Here is a 20,141-nt window from a genome sequence, read left to right on the forward strand (position 1 = left end):
GTAGAGTTTTTATTTTAAGTTAGATTTGAAAACATAAGAGCTGGTTGACGCAGCTTAAGTAAGTCCTTACTAAGAAGACCGACAACACAGTCAAGTCGCTGATTGCGTCAGCTTATCCGGTCATTGTGGCGATCTTTGGGAGATCTAGCAGTGGGGGCATCTGCTACCATGAAAATGATGATGAACCTTACTAACTAACAAGTGTTGGTGGCAAAAAAATAAGGAATTTTATAGTTTTTTTTATTATACCTATATTGATCTTAAAACATTGATTAATTTAGTAAACACCTTAACTGAAATATTACATATTTACTTGTACCTCTGAAACCTTTAGAATAAAGCATATTTTGTTACTTAAAATACAATTGTAAATAAAAAAATTGCGTTGCATATGACGTCATCAACATCGACAAATATGATGTAACTGCATATGTGTTATTTCATAAAAAGTTTTTTGCAATTATCCAAATGTACAAAAAATCTAAGTTTTAGCTCTTATGAAGTCAATTATCATGCAAACAAAAACTCTCAAACTAATGTGTTGTATGTACATCTTCGTATTCAACGAATTGATTCAATTCATTCCAATCAAATCGATGTATGCTTCTGGAAACCCCAATTAAGAGAGTTCTTGTTAAGCTTTGCACAATACATTGTAATAGTCCTCGAGATAAGGCTATAAATAGATTTCTGTATCAGAAAGGCTATAAATTAATTTATAGTTTCTTGATATTCCATATCTGGTCAGCTCCAGTGATAAATGACGTAAACAATATTTATTTAAATTAATGAAAATGAGAAACAAATAGACATTAAACAATGATTTATTTACAGAAATTAAATTATTGTGTTAATAGTCGATAACGATGAGATTTTATTGCAAGGCAGTTAATAACTTTTATGTTACGAGAACGACATTTTTTCTTTACCACAACGACGTTTTAAAAATAAACATATTAACTTGTCTGGTTTTTATGAACGCGGTCAGTTGACAAAAAATTACTAACAATTATTTATTTTCTGCAATAATTTCAAAAAGCAGTTTCCGTGCGTGGCATAGATCCGAGTTTAATGTTTATTTTTTAATTAAAATCTCATGCCCAATTAATGGTAAGCAACTAAATTAAAAAAAATCATATTTTTTTCGTACAATTTTTCATTCACGAGATCGAATCAGGGATGTAGATATCTGTAGATGAACAGAAGTATCTAACATTCTCTCGCGGATCATAGCTCGCAGAACACATGGACCTTGTTATGGTTATCTGAAGACTTTCGACTCAGGCCGCTTCCTTCCGATCCCATTGGAAATCTATGTAGGAGGCCTATGTCTAGCACTGAACGTCCCATGGCTGATAAGTATTAATGTTATTTAGTTGACGATATCCATAGAATTAAATAATACCAGAGAGTATTCAAAACAGCGACGCATCTCTTCCACTTGATGGAGGTGCTAATCTCGAACCGACTGCTTTTTCTGACCAATGCATCGATAGTGTCATGTATAAAATACAATAAAAGAAGTTTCTTCATAAAAACCAACGGGCTCCATAAATGCAGCCGTCTTATTTAGGCCGAGGAATAAATTTTACGTTGAAATAAAAACATGAGTATAATATTTCACATCGCTAGGTATAGTCGGCCAGGTTCGAGCGAGGCTACGTCCGCCGTTTTCGGACAAGGCAAGGTTGATGTAAGTTATAAAGATGTGAATACACCAAATAATTTGCATCTTAATATAATTGTGGCTAGGAAAACAATGTTCACTTTTCCTGCTTCCTACATACGACTTTTCAAATATAAAAATATATTTTTGTAGAGATAAGAAAATTTTAACGTAGCCGGAAAAATAAACAATTCTTAGTCTAAAATTCTGAAGAATGCGTTGAATTTGAAAAATGATTTTTTGTACGTAAATGATTGTTTTTCTATTTTTCAAGTTTTAATTGCAAAAGTACTTGTTCGAATTTACGTCGTATATTTTAGAGTTTTAAACTTTTCATTAAATATTAACTATCCTCAAGAAGATACTTTGATGACGCCGAACACTACCCTAACATCCTAGTAGCCGCAGCAGTAAATTACACACCAGAGGATAACCCTCCTAAAACACATCGTTGGCCACGACACGCTTTATGATCACTCGACACCGAAAAGGATCAAACGCTGCCTTTCAAAACCAGAGAGGCCACAAATATGAGTCACCACACGGACTTGACGCCTATGCAAAAGGGCCGCTAAAAAGATGAAATCTAATAAAGAAGGAATCTTCAACACCTAAATCTACAGAACCAGCTATAACGACGGCAATAGCTACGGAACGACAACTGCTACCCCCAACACCACCCGGAGGAAAGAAATAAACAGTGTTTGGTACACTGTTTATTCACATAGAAGCACCACATACATCAAAGTAACGCACACGAACGGGCAGGACTAGTAGTGGAAAAAGTTTAAATTTTAGCTCTGTGACCGACGAAGCTTTAACAGCCCTACAAAGCTGACAGCGCTGACATCTAACACAAAAAGAGATTAAGTTATCCAATATTATTTAACATCCGTCCCCTTAGCTTGAATCCTCTGTATTAAATAGATATATGAGTATTAACTTTTGCCATGTAATAAATAATGATTAAATTACAGAATGATGAATAACGATGAATGTAAACAGAGCGTTATCATTAAGCAAAGATATTTACCACGGCGCCAAACGATAAACCGCATCCTCAACGTCTTGCCTTATTTCATCTGAAACAAAAATATCAGAATTAATAATACATTAACACATAAGCTTTACGACTCACCGGAGAGCCTACCGTACTACCCATTTTGGATCTAGCTTTAATAAGGAAATCGACATTATTTACCTTTTAAAATACACAAAGTGCGATTATTCATACATAAAATAAAAATTAGCGACTTTACTTCCTTTATATAAGTAATAGTGAAAGGCCTAAAATTATTAATAGATTTAAAAATAATTTCCAGTTTGCAAAAGGGCTACACGGTTTATTTCTATGTGCGTTATGATGAAACGTTTCTGATGAATCTCATACGCGGCCCCATGGCTTTAGTGGTTCAGTGAAAGATGGTTCTCCGTGAGCCGCGTTGGCTATACGGAAACAAACAATTATTCTTATATCGTTAAGTGTGCTAAAATTTATTCAAAAACTATGTAAAAAAAGTTATTGAATCTTTTATTTAGTATTCGTGAGGTTTAATCTTGCCTAGTAAACCGTAGACAAAATTACGCCATTTTCATTTTTATATTTTATATATACTTATTTAGTAATTATATTTCATTTTATGATTTAAAAATATCCTTCTTTACTATCAATTTAGTAATCATAACACGGAAGACATTTCCATTAATATAGTCACGTTTTAGCCCATAGACACACACTGCAAAGCATGGGTCTCCGCCAAAGTTATTAAAGGGGAGTACAATATAATCGCTACGCTTGGCAGGCCAGTTGGCGATCGCAGTATAATATTATAGTACGCAGAAGATGCTGCTGCCCATCCTCTGGAAACTTGTTTCTGAGCAGTGGCAATCCTTTATAATTAATGTCTAAAGTGTGAATTACATAAGATTTTTTCACGCGAACCGAACACGCGACTTACGATTGTAAATCTCAGTTTCATACCGCTAAGTTACACTGCTCAGACTGATTAAATAAACATTACACGGTGCTTTGTTACTCCGTAAAATTTACCATCTGTATTTAACCGTGCCAGTCTTCATAGCACCTTATTAAGGCTTAATACGCATAATATACATTTCTGACATTTTATTTGTAAAATACCCTTAATAAAAAAATAAAATAAAAAGTAAGAATTATTATAAATTTTGCCACCAAAAAAATAAGTAAATCATCAAGTTATTTAAATTCTACCGCTCCAACATGATCTAATACTTAAGATTTAAATTTATAATACGAGGTCGAGGAGTATCGAGTCCGGGCATATTACATGTTACCAAAGACACTTCAGTATCGAACACCAGGCACGAATGTATATAATTTTTACAAAATATTAGAGGGATCGGACAGTTAAATTCACAAGAATACATTTTTACCACATTTTTATTTTTAATGAACAATATTTTCACCTTTGTTATCAACAACCTTTTGCCATCTAGTACACAAATTTTCAACGCCAGTGCGGTAGATACCAATCGGTTTTTCTGTAAAATATGTCGACAGAAACGGCATTACTTTCCGGTCCCCCTAATATTTTAATATTGATTAGGTTATATTAAGTGAACCCTTTTTTATTACGATTTAAAATTGTTAAGGTGAATTCATTATTTATCAATGTTTTAATAAAACTATTGATCTTATCGTTGCAAAAATGTTACCACGGTGATATAGATCAACGTAAAGTCTGTTTGCGAAATGTTAGACGAAATAATCACTTACTACATTATCCATATAAAACCATTCACAGTTTTACCACTTGTGTACGTTATGAGAAGCATGCTAGAAGAGACCAATTAAATTTTAGATTCAGATTAAGCTACCCTATAGAGACATTTCAACTTTAAACTACAAGGTCTCCAAACGTTTCATGATCTACTAGAATCGATTTGTATTATGTAGCAGATTTTAGTTATTATACCGACTGGTACTAATTTAGTATAAACCATTCTCAGTGTCTAAACACTATTATGTACCACCCACACAATACCAGTAATAGTGTAACAAATCCAACTACAGATTTTCAATTAGATTCGCTTTATTGTCCTAATGATAGACATCTATTGCAATGAGTAATATATACAAGGAGTGCCAGGCTAAACGCGTGACGCTTGATTTTGTCATATTTCCACCTTATTTCCTAGATGACCTAAGTTTACTCTAGATAAGTGCAGTTATCTCTACACAGAGCCATAAATAATGTTCTTTATTTGCGGTCAACTGCGTAACTCAAGTTCTTCCATCTATTTTCAAACACTGCATTATAGGTCATACATTTTTTGTGTGCTTGCGTCATGATGTTTGCTTGTTTGCATTAGATAAGTTTCATATATGCAAATAAATTTGCATTTATGACTACAACACTTCTGAATGTGTCTCGATTTAACAAAGAACGTAGTGTATAAACAATTACCATTAGTAAGATAATAAGCATTACTTTTAGATTAAGAGAGAATGCTTTATGTCAATATAGAAATACTTGGGTCTGATAGCTAGCTACCGCCCTTTCGGTTGATTGTTGGCTTTGCTTTCAAGCTAGTGCTGCGGCTTGTTTGTTTAATACACAAATAAGCGATATTTTTGTCATTTCATAGCTACAAAAAAAATTAAGAAAAGTCATAGAAATATCTGAAATCGATACTATTATATCAGCATTCATTTGATATAAATTTGAAATTAAATTTCTTTACCAAAATTGTAACTACTGACTAATAATGATATGGGAACATAGGGCTTGAATACTTGATATTTGGAGTAGAAGTCAGCTAAAAACGAATTTGACGAAAATCAACCTGCAAGGAGGGTTGAGGAGGCGGACATTAAGTTCGCGATAGAATAAAAAAATTGAATAAATACTTACATGTACTTTCAAGTCGGAACAAGTTAAAGTTCCTCAGTAAATAATCGTGCAGCGTAAGGAACTGAAGATTCAGCTTGGGCAAGGCCAAACAGTTCTCTCCGCTGTATATTTCCGTCGGTACCACGTTCTCGTCCCAAATCACATCTTCAGTAGGATACAAAGGCATGGAGTTCAGCTCCTCCAGTTGTGATATGCGGCGCTCGTGTCTTGATATCTGGCGGTACGATTGAGTTAATAACAAGGATTTACATTCGACAAAAAGGTTTTCTTTTAGAAAAAGCATATTGTTGGTATCAAAATAATTACAATTATAAATTCATAAGCAACTACAAGATGCATCATTGAAGGCGTATACAACAATTACTTCAGTAATTAATATAGAGGTTCGAGTGTCTCGAGGTAAGTCAGTCCGGTCAAGCTAGGCTAAGGTAGCCACCGGTAAGACCATGAGAGAATCTAATCAAAGGTTGTATCTTCACTAGATAAAGTACTATTAGGTTGATGTTAAGTTCTTTGTTTTTTTTCTAACAACATTTAATTTCTGAACATTGTGTAAAGTTACCGAATCAAGTATGAAACTCAAAAAAATATATAAAATGTTAACATGATTGATTTTTTTAAATATCTTACCAGCAGTTCTTTAAGAAAGTCTTTATCCAATCGATGCCAAGGCGCTTCATCCTCTTTTCCCTCCGGTGGTACAAGATTCAGGTACGTGGCGATTGCACGTAATGCTTTGTCGCTGATAACAGAACAATTGTTAAAATAACCGGCATATACTAGTGTCTTAAGAGATACATTATGTTTACTACAAAAATATTTTCGTCATCTAGTATTCAAAGAAATTGATCACCGGTACCTACATTTCATACTGATATATAATACTGTGATTAAAAAGTAAAGTGAAAATGTTTAAGAAATGTAAATTCTTTAATTATTCTTCCAAATCAAATTCATCACCGTCAATGTAATCACCTTCCGATAAAATGCACTTTAGCTAAGGCTTTTTCTTCTTAGTCGGAATTGTCTTTATCTGGTACAGCCTCGAAGAACTTCTGGATTCGGCTTTTTATCTTCTCAATCGTGTCAAAGTGGCATCGCCGCGTTGGCCTTTTGAGTTTACTGAATGTTTTCTTGGGAGTTTTAAATTACAATTTCACCTTACTTTTTCATCACAGAATATGTTAACACCGAGGCAGTTTTTTTGTCAACGAGAGCTTTAAGAAAGGGACTAATATATAGCATAGCGAAAATAGATGTACATTGGTCCCTTTCTTAATTAGGATGGACCTCCTTAAGGTAACGCCTGAATCTATTAGATAGCGAGAGCTTTTACTCATGGACAGTAACATCTACAGCAGGCAAAAACACTTACAGATAATTGGATGTTATAAATGATTGGAAACTGACCTTAGATTTCCGAAGTGTTTGTGTAGAGATTCTCTGGTATCTACGCTGGCAACATTCGCCAGCGAGAAAAGACGTAGATCGGGAAACTTTGAAAACGCAGCTTTCTATAACAATATTTAAATGAAAACGGATGTCTTATTCTGTATAGCATAATGTATTCAAAGAGAGGATAAAGATACATATCTTATTTTAAACCGATACGGAGTATATTCGGTAAAGGAGCATGTAACATAAAAATTTTGAAGAAATATTACGCTAGACAAATGCGTCGTATAGTTCGGAAATAAAGTTAACAAAAACGTGTGACGTAATGGCTATGTAAATATTGTATCCGGCCAGTAATCGAACCATTAAATATTAAATGTACTCGCCTGCAGTGACGTTATTCTTGAATAATGTTGCAGGGTCATGTCACGATCAGTCATCGGGTCCCCAGTTTCATCGCTGATCTCAAAACGCGCGTAGAATTTCAGCATTTGCAAAAGCTGTACGGAAAAATAAATTATTGAATATATGTTTTTCCCGAACAAATGATACGAGAGACACTTTACAATATGTCAATGCATTGACAACTTGAATTCGAAATTCAAAAATAGAATAGGGATAAGATTTTACAAAAGTATATGTCTGTCATCATCATAATCAAGTCATCTGCAAATCTGCAGCAAGGCAGAGGCCCCCAAAAATCGTCACGATGACCACTTTTGCGCTTTCCACATCCAGCGACTTCCCACAACCTTGACTATATCGTCAGTCCACTAAGTGGAGATCAAATCTACTTACGCCGTGTCCATCGGCTCGTGAGCACCACTCTTGGAACCTTATAAAACTATTATATCTAAAAGTGTGTATGCTTTACATATGTGTGTTCTTATGAGATAGCAAAATACCTGTAATTTATTTTATAATCTTTCTTAAGAACAGTAGTAAAAAAATTAAGCTCCCGTACAATTACGTGCAATATAAATTAGTTTTTATTGAATTTCTTGTCAGCAATAGCAAACTATTTTCTTTTATTTAATTCAAATTCTTTTTTCGTGGACTAAATTGTTTAAGTAAAGTAATGAATTGAATTCTCATAAATTAAATGATATCTCGGACTCGAAATATGTTGAACAGTTAAACTCGCTTATGGATCTCCGTTACGATTTTTTATGGTACGAACAAAGAATTGGGTAAAAACACAAAAGCAATCACAGTGTTGTTTCTGTATAATATACTTATCTAATGGGACTCGCTATTGATTAAACGAACGTAAGGTTATACTGTACAACGCTAAAGTTATACTGTTTTCCTTCACGTTTACCAGATGGTCATCTTGTCAAACTATCGAGTTTTAATCTTTCCACTCCACGAAATTTGGTCTACAACTTGTAAAATTGAGAATAATATACGGATGCATACGGATGTAATCTCATTTTAAACAATATGATTATATCTTTAGAGCATGACGCCGTCATACTTTAAAGACTATAATCGATAACGATGACTCACGACGGTTTTCGCAGCATCACACAAGCCTTGATCTATTTTAGATTCCATAGATAATATTTCATCATTTTTATTTGTTAACTTCAATAGTTAAGATTATCCTTAAAGTTCTGTTTGTTCATTCATTATTATAAAAAAAAAATTTTGCATTCAACGTGAGAACATTTATTCACTGTAACTGGTAGTATTTGCCGTCTCTGTCTCTCTCGAACTGGTTAAAAGGCTTGCGAACCGTTAAACACGTGCATTACCAATATTTAAGAAAAATCTCCAAATTTTGATTATTTAAGATAAACAATACTACTACTAATAAAAGCCATCCTTTTATTATGTAAACTATTAAATAATTTGAAAATTTTAAACAGTTAAAATCATTCCATAAAATGTTTATAATATTAAAATCAAAAAAAGATAACGATCAACCTTTAATGAAAATATAACTCAATAATGTATACAAGAATGTACATTCATATATTTCAAGTGTTACTGGTGTTGCCAATATTAATTATTATGGCAAAAATAAGGGAAGTTTTTTTAGCGAATTATAAGAAAAGTGGCATCATTATTCCATTTGAGTAAGTTACTGAAGTATCTCATACTTTAAATTATTTTTAACTATGATAATAAAAATCTTAAATGCAAAGTTAAATTTGAATTAAGGTGCGCGCGCCTACTTATTTAACTGTAAAGAAAAATTAGCCTGTGAGCGCTGATATTAGATAAACTCAATGGAACGCAATGCCTTTGCGCAAGATAGAGCGCTGGTCTCCTGTGAAAATTGTATGCTGTAGAAGGATTGTGAAGGGACAAGACGTATCCTGCTCGAGGACAAAGAAGAAGCAATTACAAGTGATACCTCGACGGAATCTTACAACAACCGGTTTTGAAGCAAGAACCAACCGGATTTATTTGCAAATATGTCACCCAAAGTATGCCAAAGTGAGCTTTAATAACTATAAGATTTTTTACTTTAATATTTAAGAAGCCTTAATGATTCACATACTTTGTTTTAATTTGAGTAACCATGGAGATTACTAAGGAAAGACTTATTTTGTTAAAAAATAATGTTACGCCATGCTAAGAAAAATCGTAAAAAAGTGAACAAGGGTAAAAATTACTGTTAGCTGACAACACCGTAAGTTAACGTACAACTAGTATCTGGAAAAGTTGTAGTTTTAGTTGAGGCAACGGCGCGTCTACGCGTCGGCCCATGCGATCATTTATATGCCATGTGCTTAAAGTGCAAAATAATATAAAATAATTTAGGGTACTTAACAATATTTTAAAATGGAGAAATTAATAAGTATAGTTTTGTTCGTGACTTTTTTAAGTGGTGTGTGTGGAAAGTTCGAAGACACGTTTTGCTGTAAACCGGGACAATTTATCCACAAAGGCAATAACAAAACTAGTATGTGTTGGGACCCCATATCCAGGACTAGTTCTTCTATCAAAGTGGCATGTACAGTCAACACAATGTTGCGTAATCAAGAGATATTTAAATTTCACGTGAACGACGCGGATTATTTAGTCGTGACAATGCCAAACAATGAAGTCCAATTGGAGCCACATACGTAAGGATTTCTTTAACTTAGAATTATTTAAGAACTACCAAAACATGCCAATAATATTTTAACAAAACATTCATGATTTTTTATACGTTCAATTTATTTATTGAACTGCTATAAATTTAACATACACAAACATTCGATATCAAATTCTTATCTAATAAATATTTTTTAAAATTTATAAACGGTTAAAGAAAATCTTATTTTATCCTATTTTTTAATAATTTTATTATTTTTCACGAATATTCATATTATAAAAATTAACTATACTAAATATGATTAATATGACAACATTGTTATAGGATTCATCTATATTTTGGTACACACTTCAATACAAACACTTCGTTATACTATATCGTATATGTTATTCACACAAATTTTATATTTTCAATATAGGTTGGCATATATTGTAAAAGTAAATTAATTTATAAAAAACAATGTCTATTTTCAATTTTAAAAAACTTAATTTTGATTTACCCGCATTAAAAAGGTTTCTTATCATTTTACAAGACCTAGTGCATCCATCAATCTAAACGCGAATCTTATAACTGACAACCTGAGAATCACCTGAGGCCAGCACAAATATTTGTTCGAACCGTGAATTGATAACATATCTATGTCGGGTTTTTAAACTGCTCCAAAATAACAATAACGTTTTATTGCAATAACACGAAAACAGACATTTCGTACATTTGTCTACAATATTGTATGGTACGGCCAATACTACTAGTGACTAAATAATAAAACAACAATGAAGCTAGAAATTAATACAACGTAAATATAAATATGTATTTATGCATAGATTTTTGCAAAATTGAGTGTTGATTCTATAAAAAAAAAAACCTAGCAAGGTACTCAGCACAGTTAACCACGCTCTTTTAACACAAATTTTATATTTTTTCTTTTTTAAATTGTCTATTTGTAGTGAATATATTATGTATTATTAAACTTTGCGCTAACGTTACGATATTAGCTGGTACTGTTTAAAGTTAACAGTGAACTCTAAAAATATACGTCTCTTTTTCAAAGCCACTAGGACGTCGGCCATGCACTTTTTATGCAAATTCTTGACCAGAGGATACACATTTAAACTCGCACAGTTACACACTACTTTATAAACTTGAATCAATATCACTATCAAGACACGAACAAGCTTACGATGAAACTTGAAGCGGGTGGTCGGCCACTGACCGCAACACTTTCATAAAGCTTATTATTGAAATATATATGGATATACAGAGTGATCTGAAAATAGGTGTAAAGGTTTTAAAGGGATGAATGTATAGCTCACATGCTGTAAATTAATGTATGATCCTATTCAAAAATCGTCTTAGAAATAATAAATAATGAAAATATCGTTATAAAAAGTGATTTCTAAACTTGGATTACTGCATATTAAAATAATTACTGCTTCCTATTTGTCACTGGTTTCTACCTGTGACAATTTTCGTACTGCTAGAATTTATTGGCCAGTCGCATTGCAATAGAAAAAAATTAATTAATGTAACTTTTTCATAGCGATCATTTATGTAGAATGATTGGAAATATGTATAAAAGCTTTAAGAGAAGGAATGTATAACTTATCTGTGAACAATTAAGTTATATATTCACCCATTTAAACTTAAGTTCGTAATTTTTTTAAATGGAAGTTCAAGTGTTTACATTCAAGCATAAATGAGATAAGATATAAAACACTTTTGGTTAATTTATTTTATATTAACAAGCATTATAGACTTAAATCTCAAAACAAAACTTACGTACGACAAATTTACTACAGTAACCTTGATTATATCAGAATGTAACCAGATGCGCTAGACGTCAGCAAACAAATGATAACTCTGTAGTGGGATGTTACTTTGCACTCTTACAGAAATTCTAGATACGCACACCGTCAGCTTAGTGATTTTACTAGCTACTGTGCATTTAAAATATTAATACAAAAAAGCTTGGAAAAATCAGTTCAGCTGCAGGACTAGCCATAATCGTACCTTTCCAAACGGTCTCATTCATTAGCACTAAGAAGTTTCGCATTGCATTTCACGTACATTGTTCAGTAGAGTACATGTATTGCTTTGTTCTCATTTAAGGTACCATAGCTGAATTCTGAATTCATGACTAAAGCCTGGGTATCATTACTATGTACAGCAGGTCTAATTACTTACCTTCAGGTGAAAGTCTCACTTTCATCATCATTATCATGTCAGCCGACCAGACGCCCACTACTATGTATATCCCCTCCCCCTTCCCCAAAGATTGCCACAATGATCGGTCTAGCGCTGCCCTCAACTAGCGTCATCCCACGACTTTAACGACGTTTTATCTTGTCATGACTCTTTTACACCTTCTGTTTTAAAAATCTAACTCTAAACCTACCTTCTCGGTTAATTCATATGCGAAAAGAGAATCAGTATATAGATATAAAAGTGTATGTATAATCGACATTTGATAGCCCATATTTTTTTTGTTTTCAATTCCATTGACCTTTGTATAAATTCGTAACGCGCGGTGCAGCGTTACTGGTCAGACTATTTTTTTATACTTAATGTTCATAGCGTGTGTACACACAATAATTTGTAAGATTTGTATTAATTTTGTCGCCTTTAAATTTCTTGTAATATACATAACCAGTGTCGTTTAAAGAAGATAGTTTATATGCCATTATTTTTCGAACAAAAAACACAACTATGGAAAAGTTAAAGTAATATTGTTAATCCTCACGTTAAATCTTTGTTTTGTTTACAACACGATTTAGGTAAGTTTTATGTATTTAATAAACATCTAATAACACTATTCAACTCTTATGACTATTCTTTATATAACTACACTTTCATTATAAAATCCATTAAACACACAATGGTAACACTGCTGCGTATATAAGGATAAATTTGGGTGATTCAGTAGTATTATTTTATAACGCACATTCCTTAAACAAGAGAATTAGTATTCGAATTTTAAAAATGCGTTTATTTTTAATATTATTGTTAATTGTTTCGAGTGCAATAAAAACATTAACTCAGGATGGCGCTTGCTGTTCCCCGGGACAATATATTTTAAAAATAAATAACGATACTCTAACTTGTTGGAATCCTAATTCAAGTGCCAACACATCAATTTCACTTAAGTGCTTAAATAGTATAATTTTTTCTCTTAATATAAACAAATATACTGTAAGCAAACATCGTGTTAAATTCGAAAGTTTTAACTATGAATATGAAGTTAATTCTAAAACGTAAGTCTCCATTTTTTAAATTTTGCTAGTATATAACATATTCATTAATAAAAACTTTAAAGGCAACATTAACAGTTACATTGTAAATTACGTCATTCAGTTCAAAAAATATTATTACAATGTTATAAATAATATTCTATTGACGTACAGTAAACACCGGCGATAATTTTTTATTATTTTCCTTTACCATATCTTCTTCATGGGTCGACGCTACTTAAATATATCAAAAACAACGATGACAATAAATTATATTCTTTTTTGGGAACGATTTTAGGAAAACATACTTTACGAGTATTTTGAAATATCTACAAGAGTATAGATATTTACCGGGCTTAACTTACGTAAATCTCAAGGCAACAAATACGAAGAAGTTCTCAATTTAATATTTCTAAATTCTGTAGTATTTTTTTTTCAATTTGTTGTGCTAGTACCACTTTCTTTTGACAACTCATAAGAACTTTACGATCGTCTCGCCTCTTTGATATGACAAATACAGACAAAATATAAGCGTTAGGAGAATGTCTCTCAGAATTAGAACGCCCAATGTAACCTTATAAACACAGAACATTTTGTTTTGTTTGAAAATGTGTGGAATAATAACTCACTGTTCCAAATTAGAACGTGAATTTCCAACCTGTAACTAGAATTCGGATGCTTCGTAATTGACAGATAATTTCGTAGGCGAAATAAGATTTAATTTACGATTTATAAATTTCAGATTCTGCATTGGAAACTTCACATTAAACACAAATGCATCGACTTTATCGAATGCTTCTTTAGCAGCGATAATGTGCGCTGACGAAGACGAATCGGTAGTGGACAACAGCGTGATGGCCTACTGTATGATAGTGTCTGTTATTTTCCTTACGATAACTACCATTATCTACATGATGTTACCTGAAGTTAGGTAAGGCAATACCTAAGATTTCTAAATATTATTAATACGTACTTTTCCTCGGATACTTTGTAGTGCTGCAATTTTTTTTATTATAGTTCGTTTTAAAATTCTTTAAAATTCTCGAATTCTGAAATGGTTATTTATTTTCATTTTCCCTCTAAGATCATTCTGCCGTACTTGTTGGTCTCACTCAAAGTCATAGAGAAAAATAATATATCATCAAATAAGATTTCAGGAAAGGGTGACTCATTTGAAGGTTTAAATTGAAACAAATTAATTGTCCACACGGCTGCTTTTCCAATACTAATAATTGCAATTGAATATCATTTGAAATACATGACGTTGATATTGCACACACGGTGTCTTGAACGGGTTAACACAGCATAAGTATCTGGTGTCCATATTTACATAAATTAAATTATTGTTACTTCCAGGGATCTAAATGGAAAGAGCATAATTAACTTCTGCGTTTCCCTCGGGTTGGGGCTGCTGTGCTTGGCAATAATGAATCTCATCAGTGAATACTCGGACATGAACCTCTGCGCAGCGCGCGGTATGTATCCGTAACTTTCATGGCATGTACAAAATAAATACTCCGTATGATCACACTGTTTGTTAATAAGAAAATTCTTTTTCAGGTTTCCTGACATATTTCTTTTTAATAGCGAGTTTCTTCTGGACGAATGCGATATCCATTCAAATACTTCGCAGTATGAGGTTAATATTAACTGGTTTAACTCCGTTAACTGATTTTGTACTAAAGTATTTTAAATAAATTTGTCTTATTTTTCAGACGACCTTTGACGGTAGACTACGGATGGAGAGAGTTCGCATGGTACGCTCTATACGCTTGGGGAAGCAGTGCCGTAATAACTATTGCGATGTCTATAGTAAATTTTACTCCTGGAAATCATCAGAAACCCGGAATTGGACTAAGCCATTGCTGGTTTTTTGGTGAGTTAAAATATTCAAGTGAATGCATTTTAGTATTTAAGAAAAAATTAAGTTTTGGAAAGAATATGCTCTTTTGAAAAATGTACAGTGCAGGTAGTGTTATTCTTTACCGACCACCGTTTACTATATTTTACAGTAACAAAGTAGTTTTTTCCATATAAAAAAGTGTCTTAATAAACTATTTATAATCATCAACGTATCATATAAGTTTCTCGTCGTTACTTTGACGTCGACATAGGCCTCCCCCATAGATTTTCAATTAACAATAGCTTGGCATCTAGCGTCTTCCGACTACTGTAACAATCTTGTAAGTCGACCTTGTGGGTAGACAAAAATTCTACGCCGCGCACGACGAGTAGAGTTCTCCACTCATTAGAACATTAGAGCCCCAGCGATCAATTTCTGCACCCTCTATGACATGCCTACTGCTACTCCAACTTGCTAATCCGCTGAACTATGTCCGTTACTTTAGTCTGTCTACGGATATTCACATTCCCGATTCTATCTCGTAGAAAAATCCCGAGCACAATCCTCTCCGTAGCACGTGTTTACTTATACACATAAATTTGAATTAGTACCAAATACCAAATTTGAATTTGAATTTTTTTTCAGACAAAAAACAACAATGGTACTACATGTACAGTATCATGACGATACTCATTACTGCCAATATTTGCATATTCATTTACACATCGATTCTTCTATGGCGTCACAGTTTTGCATCTACTCACATCAAGGCGCTAAAATACAAGTGAGTACAAAAGGTTTTACATTTTTGGCAACTATTAATTACGACACAAAATTAATATGTACGACGACTTTTATAAAATACTTGGTGTACGGCGAATTTGTAGTCAAACCGAAGGACATAGCCAGTGTCTTTATTAGTATCGGACCACTTTACGTTTCTTTTTGCTTTTAAGTACTATATGATTGTCTTACATGTTCATTGTTTATAATTAGTTGCATGCTAAATTCAATGATAATTTTACATGAGTTAATTCGGATAATTTAAAAGTAGCTGTATGACGTCATTGTTCTGGCTCCATTTCCACAATAGTGGTTACGGCGCCGTACCCATGTCAATGTATTTTTAGGCTACTTCTAATCCCGCGAGCGAGAATGCCGGCAATAAGTTCAATCGTTGGAAAAGGAAAATGACGCAATCTTATAAAATACACGATACGCTAGATATTAAAGAAATAATTTATTAGTTAAGGAATCGATTCTTACTGAATTTCCTCCTTATACAATACACAACACGACAACGATTTTACAACAATAGTATATTCGTGTTAAGTTATGACATCATTGTCAATTAGCGTAGCCACGACCAATTAGATCACAGTAAATTAGAAAGCCATGTTCACCTTGACCAGTTGAAGTAACCCTTAAGCTTTCTGAACGTGAAACTTACGGGCGCAACTTTAAAATGTATTAATAATTAATATTTAATTAATAATAGTTCATTATTAATTTCGTGATTAATTCTTGAGTTGTTTTTGGCCATATATAACTTAATTGACAATTGAAATTATTTTTGTATATATAAATATAAATTATGGTTCAAACAACATTATAATAGCAATGGCGAGTAACAAAGCCGCGAATAAGGCTCGGCTATACAATGTAATACGTTTTCTCTTCGCAACAACGAACTCATTCAACTGTAACAATTTCTGCCATTGTTCTCCCGTATTCATATGGGCTACTCCGAGTTCGTTAACCTGAATGATGTAATTATACTTCGCTATTTTTTTTTCTAAATAAAATGAAAAATACTTTACGGAATAATCATGTTAATAAAATGTTTTTCAGATTCAATATGACGATCCGGTTATTTATTATAATGGGAGTGCCATGGATCTTCGAAATGATAAGTTCTTTAATGGATAAAAATATAATATGGTATGTAATTTGTAAAAATATATAAGTAACACTATTGTTTTGTCTATACAAAAATAGAAATTCGCGTAATCTTTACGACTGCAACAGAGCCAGTCTACATTTGTTATATATATCGTCGTTACAGTCCATAAATGCTCACTGCAAGGTTTAAGCCTCCCCCAAAGATATCTATGGGTAGATATACCATAATTACCACGCTTGGCAGGCGAGTTGGTGATCGCAGTTTGGTATTCTGGTAAGCAGAAGACACTACTGCCCCTCCTCTTAAAACATATCTGTGAGCATTGGCAATCCTATATAATAAATGCACAAAGTGTAAGATATCCTCGTATATAAGACTGTATCCCCGGAATCGAACCCGTGACTTACGATTGCAAGTTTCAGCCTTTTCACTGACCTACCACTGCTTAAAAATTGCATATAATTATATAGCAGCATATATTCTAACTCAAATATTATCGCCGCTAAAACTCTTCGTAAATTTATGAATAAGTAGGGCGGGGCATTAGTTTGAAGTAACATGCAAATTTCACAGTATATGACGTCAGTCCGCTAGGATAAGAGTTATCGGTGCGTTATCTCACCTATGAATAGCGAATCTACTGTTCGCACGTATAACGGAGCGTATGCAAACAACGCACAACACACAGTTTTGTAATATATATATGTATATTTATATATATTAACGTATTACCATATTATATTGCTGATGACTGGTACAGATGGCTTAACAAAGTATGAGATACGACACAAGAAGGATGATTCTATTTCTTGGTGCTTATACCAAATTTCTCTATAAGACTGGCAGCACTTTCAAATTGTTCTTTTAGAGACCGTAATATTTAAATCTATTACAATTAACTTCTTAAATTCATATTAGTTAATATATACTAGCACTCTTTCAACTTCACTTTAGCATGTATATAAAAGGGACATTCTAGCGGCCATGAAAAATTGCATAGAACTCTATAGATGTGTTTACATGTCGCTACTTTTTCAAATTATATTTCAAAAAAATTGTTATTTAATGTTTATTGATTATTTATCATTATTTCACTGAGAATTAGTTTCTGGGCTTGTGGCGTTAGCAAACATTTTTTTAGTCATTGTTCCAAGTTCTGGTCCAAGGTAGAAATTATATTGGTCCGAAACAGGAATATTCAGCAAAAAAGCCGCACAAGGCGAACGAAGGATGTAGAAGGACATTTGGCCACGTGTAAACAAACCCTTAGCTCGTTAAACAATGAAATGATTATACATTTTATAGAATAAACTCTGTCCAGTGAAAACATGTACAATATCGTCAATGTCATACTTTCAAAAAATTGTCTTGTTTCTGAATTCTATGTAAACGAGATGGATACGTCGATTAACAAGATTTTTATCATTTGATGCTAATATAATTCCTTAATCCAATTTTACTCTTATGTTACAGGGTCATAACAGATTTCGTGAACATTCTACAAGGGCCTTTAATATTTTTGGTCCTAGTGGTGTTCCGACGCCGGGTTATCAAGGCGATGTACAAGAAAGGCATGCTGGACTGCATGTCGGACCGCATTGAAAAGTATCTTGCGATTGGTAACGACGAGGAAGACAACGCCATACAACACACCATGGATGTGCCATTAGACGAGAAGATAACTGTCAACTAGAATTTGTAAATATGAAGTCACAGGAGAGATCGTTCGACTACAAAACACTCATTTTCATTGGTCGATAATTCAGTTGTCATATAACATGTGGGGTGTCAACGCACGCGACCTACCAAAAAATTCATCGGTTGGTGTAAAGCAAAATTGCACAGGATCATAATGAAATAAAGATACACAAAAAATAGTGCTACCGAAACCGCTGTACTGCGCCTTAGGTATGCGCGCGGTGAGACGAAGGTGAGGGGAGTACGGTGATTACGTCCTGTCACTTCGTCGTCAACACCGCGTTTTCCTAACGCGCGGTGTAGCAGTTTTGGTATCATAATAGTTAAAACAGTTATCATATGAGTGAACACAAATCTCCCGCGCTCCGAATGTGAGCTCTAACGACCAATGAAATTCAATTTTAAAAGATACTTGATAGCAAAATGGCAAAGAATAACATATAAATAAAATTATAGTTTTGTACGCGCTTTAAGTGATATAATTTCGAAAATTTCTTTAATAATTAATATATGACGAAATCCTAACGACTTATTATTAATAGAGTCTTATAAGTATGCGATAATATACAAACGATTATAATTGTTGTAAACATTAAAATATTTTTTAGCTTTATACAAATAATATTGAAAGCTTAGTCTTAAATGTTAGTCAATTAAAAGACTATTTAAAATAGTATATTAACGAAATACCTATAACTTTTTACGACCTCGAATGAGTTCATTTTATAGGTATACGTCGCATCTTGAGTTGTCCTTTTCGAAGCATGTTTACCTTTATACATCATTATATATCGCGCGTAGTATTAGTTATATATAGATATACAGTGTGGTAGTGTTAAGAATCTGGGGCCGGGCCACGCTAATAAGATTCTAATTGTAAAATCAAGTTAACAGTGACCAGTTCAGGGTATACTTTCGAAAGCAACGGTTAATTATGAACGACCTGATTGGTTACATAGCGTTGTCCTGCTCACAATGATGATTCCCTGGATTTTTAACATTAACGGATTTTATATAATATTTAAAGTGAGCACAACGGATCGAATAAGTTTCAAATGTAAAAACTAATTTATGTACACTAATATTAACATTGATGTTGTAATTTATATTGAAACACAAGATAAGTGATTAATAATTTTATATGACGATTTTAATGTACATATTAAATTAACAAGTTTCGTAAAAAAATATTTTGTTTTAATTTTATGTCTGTTTACACAGTTGATGAAACCAAACGCGACTTTAATGTTAATAAGAGGAAGGCACCAAAACTCTAATAACAAAAATAGTAAAAAAATTAACGGGTAAATCAGAAAGATACAGTTATTTTAAACTTTATCATTATCTTTTCAGCCGTGGCACATCCACTGCTTTACCTAGGACCTCAGAGAGTTTCACCAGAACCGGTCCTTGCAGTCTCGTATGACGACCCTAACTAGATCGTCGTCTACCTCGCAGGTGGACGTC

General features: G+C 33.0%; 2 protein-coding genes across 4 annotated transcripts in view; one reads left to right on the forward strand and one right to left on the reverse strand.

Annotated features, from left to right (window-relative positions):
• Positions 1-20,141, reverse strand: part of LOC137919675 (RNA helicase aquarius) — a 65,538-nt gene that overhangs the window by 17,266 nt on the left and 28,131 nt on the right. For 2 of the 3 annotated variants that reach the window (XM_068762816.1, XM_068762814.1), the window contains 5 exons: positions 7,341-7,454; positions 6,970-7,073; positions 6,190-6,301; positions 5,560-5,773; positions 2,700-2,748 (listed from right to left, as the gene is read on the reverse strand). In XM_068762816.1, coding sequence (XP_068618917.1) covers positions 2,700-2,748; positions 5,560-5,773; positions 6,190-6,301; positions 6,970-7,073; positions 7,341-7,454 — 593 coding nt within the window. Of the gene's footprint in view, positions 1-2,699; positions 2,749-5,559; positions 5,774-6,189; positions 6,302-6,969; positions 7,074-7,340; positions 7,455-20,050; positions 20,137-20,141 lie in introns of those variants that run through there. The other variant, XM_068762815.1, reaches the window with a different exon arrangement.
• LOC137919727 (G-protein coupled receptor Mth2-like) lies at positions 9,636-19,115 on the forward strand. The gene is made up of 8 exons (XM_068762892.1): positions 9,636-10,031; positions 13,973-14,161; positions 14,587-14,705; positions 14,791-14,869; positions 14,946-15,106; positions 15,719-15,857; positions 16,925-17,014; positions 18,450-19,115. The coding sequence occupies exons 1-8, from the start codon at positions 9,748-9,750 to the stop codon at positions 18,667-18,669; spliced, it is 1,281 nt and encodes a 426-aa protein (XP_068618993.1). The 5' UTR covers positions 9,636-9,747; the 3' UTR covers positions 18,670-19,115.

The sequence above is a fragment of the Battus philenor genome, unplaced genomic scaffold (genome assembly GCF_028537555.1).
Source record: "Battus philenor isolate CCGP_79_NKW_IND1 unplaced genomic scaffold, ilBatPhil1.0.hap1 SCAF_17, whole genome shotgun sequence".
Lineage (NCBI taxonomy): Eukaryota > Metazoa > Arthropoda > Insecta > Lepidoptera > Papilionidae > Battus > Battus philenor.

Coding starts and splice junctions, on each gene's coding strand:
- LOC137919727 (XM_068762892.1), top strand. CDS start 9,748: ATGGAGAAATTAATAAGTATAGTTTTGTTCGTGACTTTTTTAAGTGGT. Junction 15,858..16,924: donor ATCAAGGCGCTAAAATACAA/GTGAGTACAAAA, acceptor AATGTTTTTCAG/ATTCAATATGACGATCCGGT. Junction 17,015..18,449: donor ATGGATAAAAATATAATATG/GTATGTAATTTG, acceptor CTTATGTTACAG/GGTCATAACAGATTTCGTGA.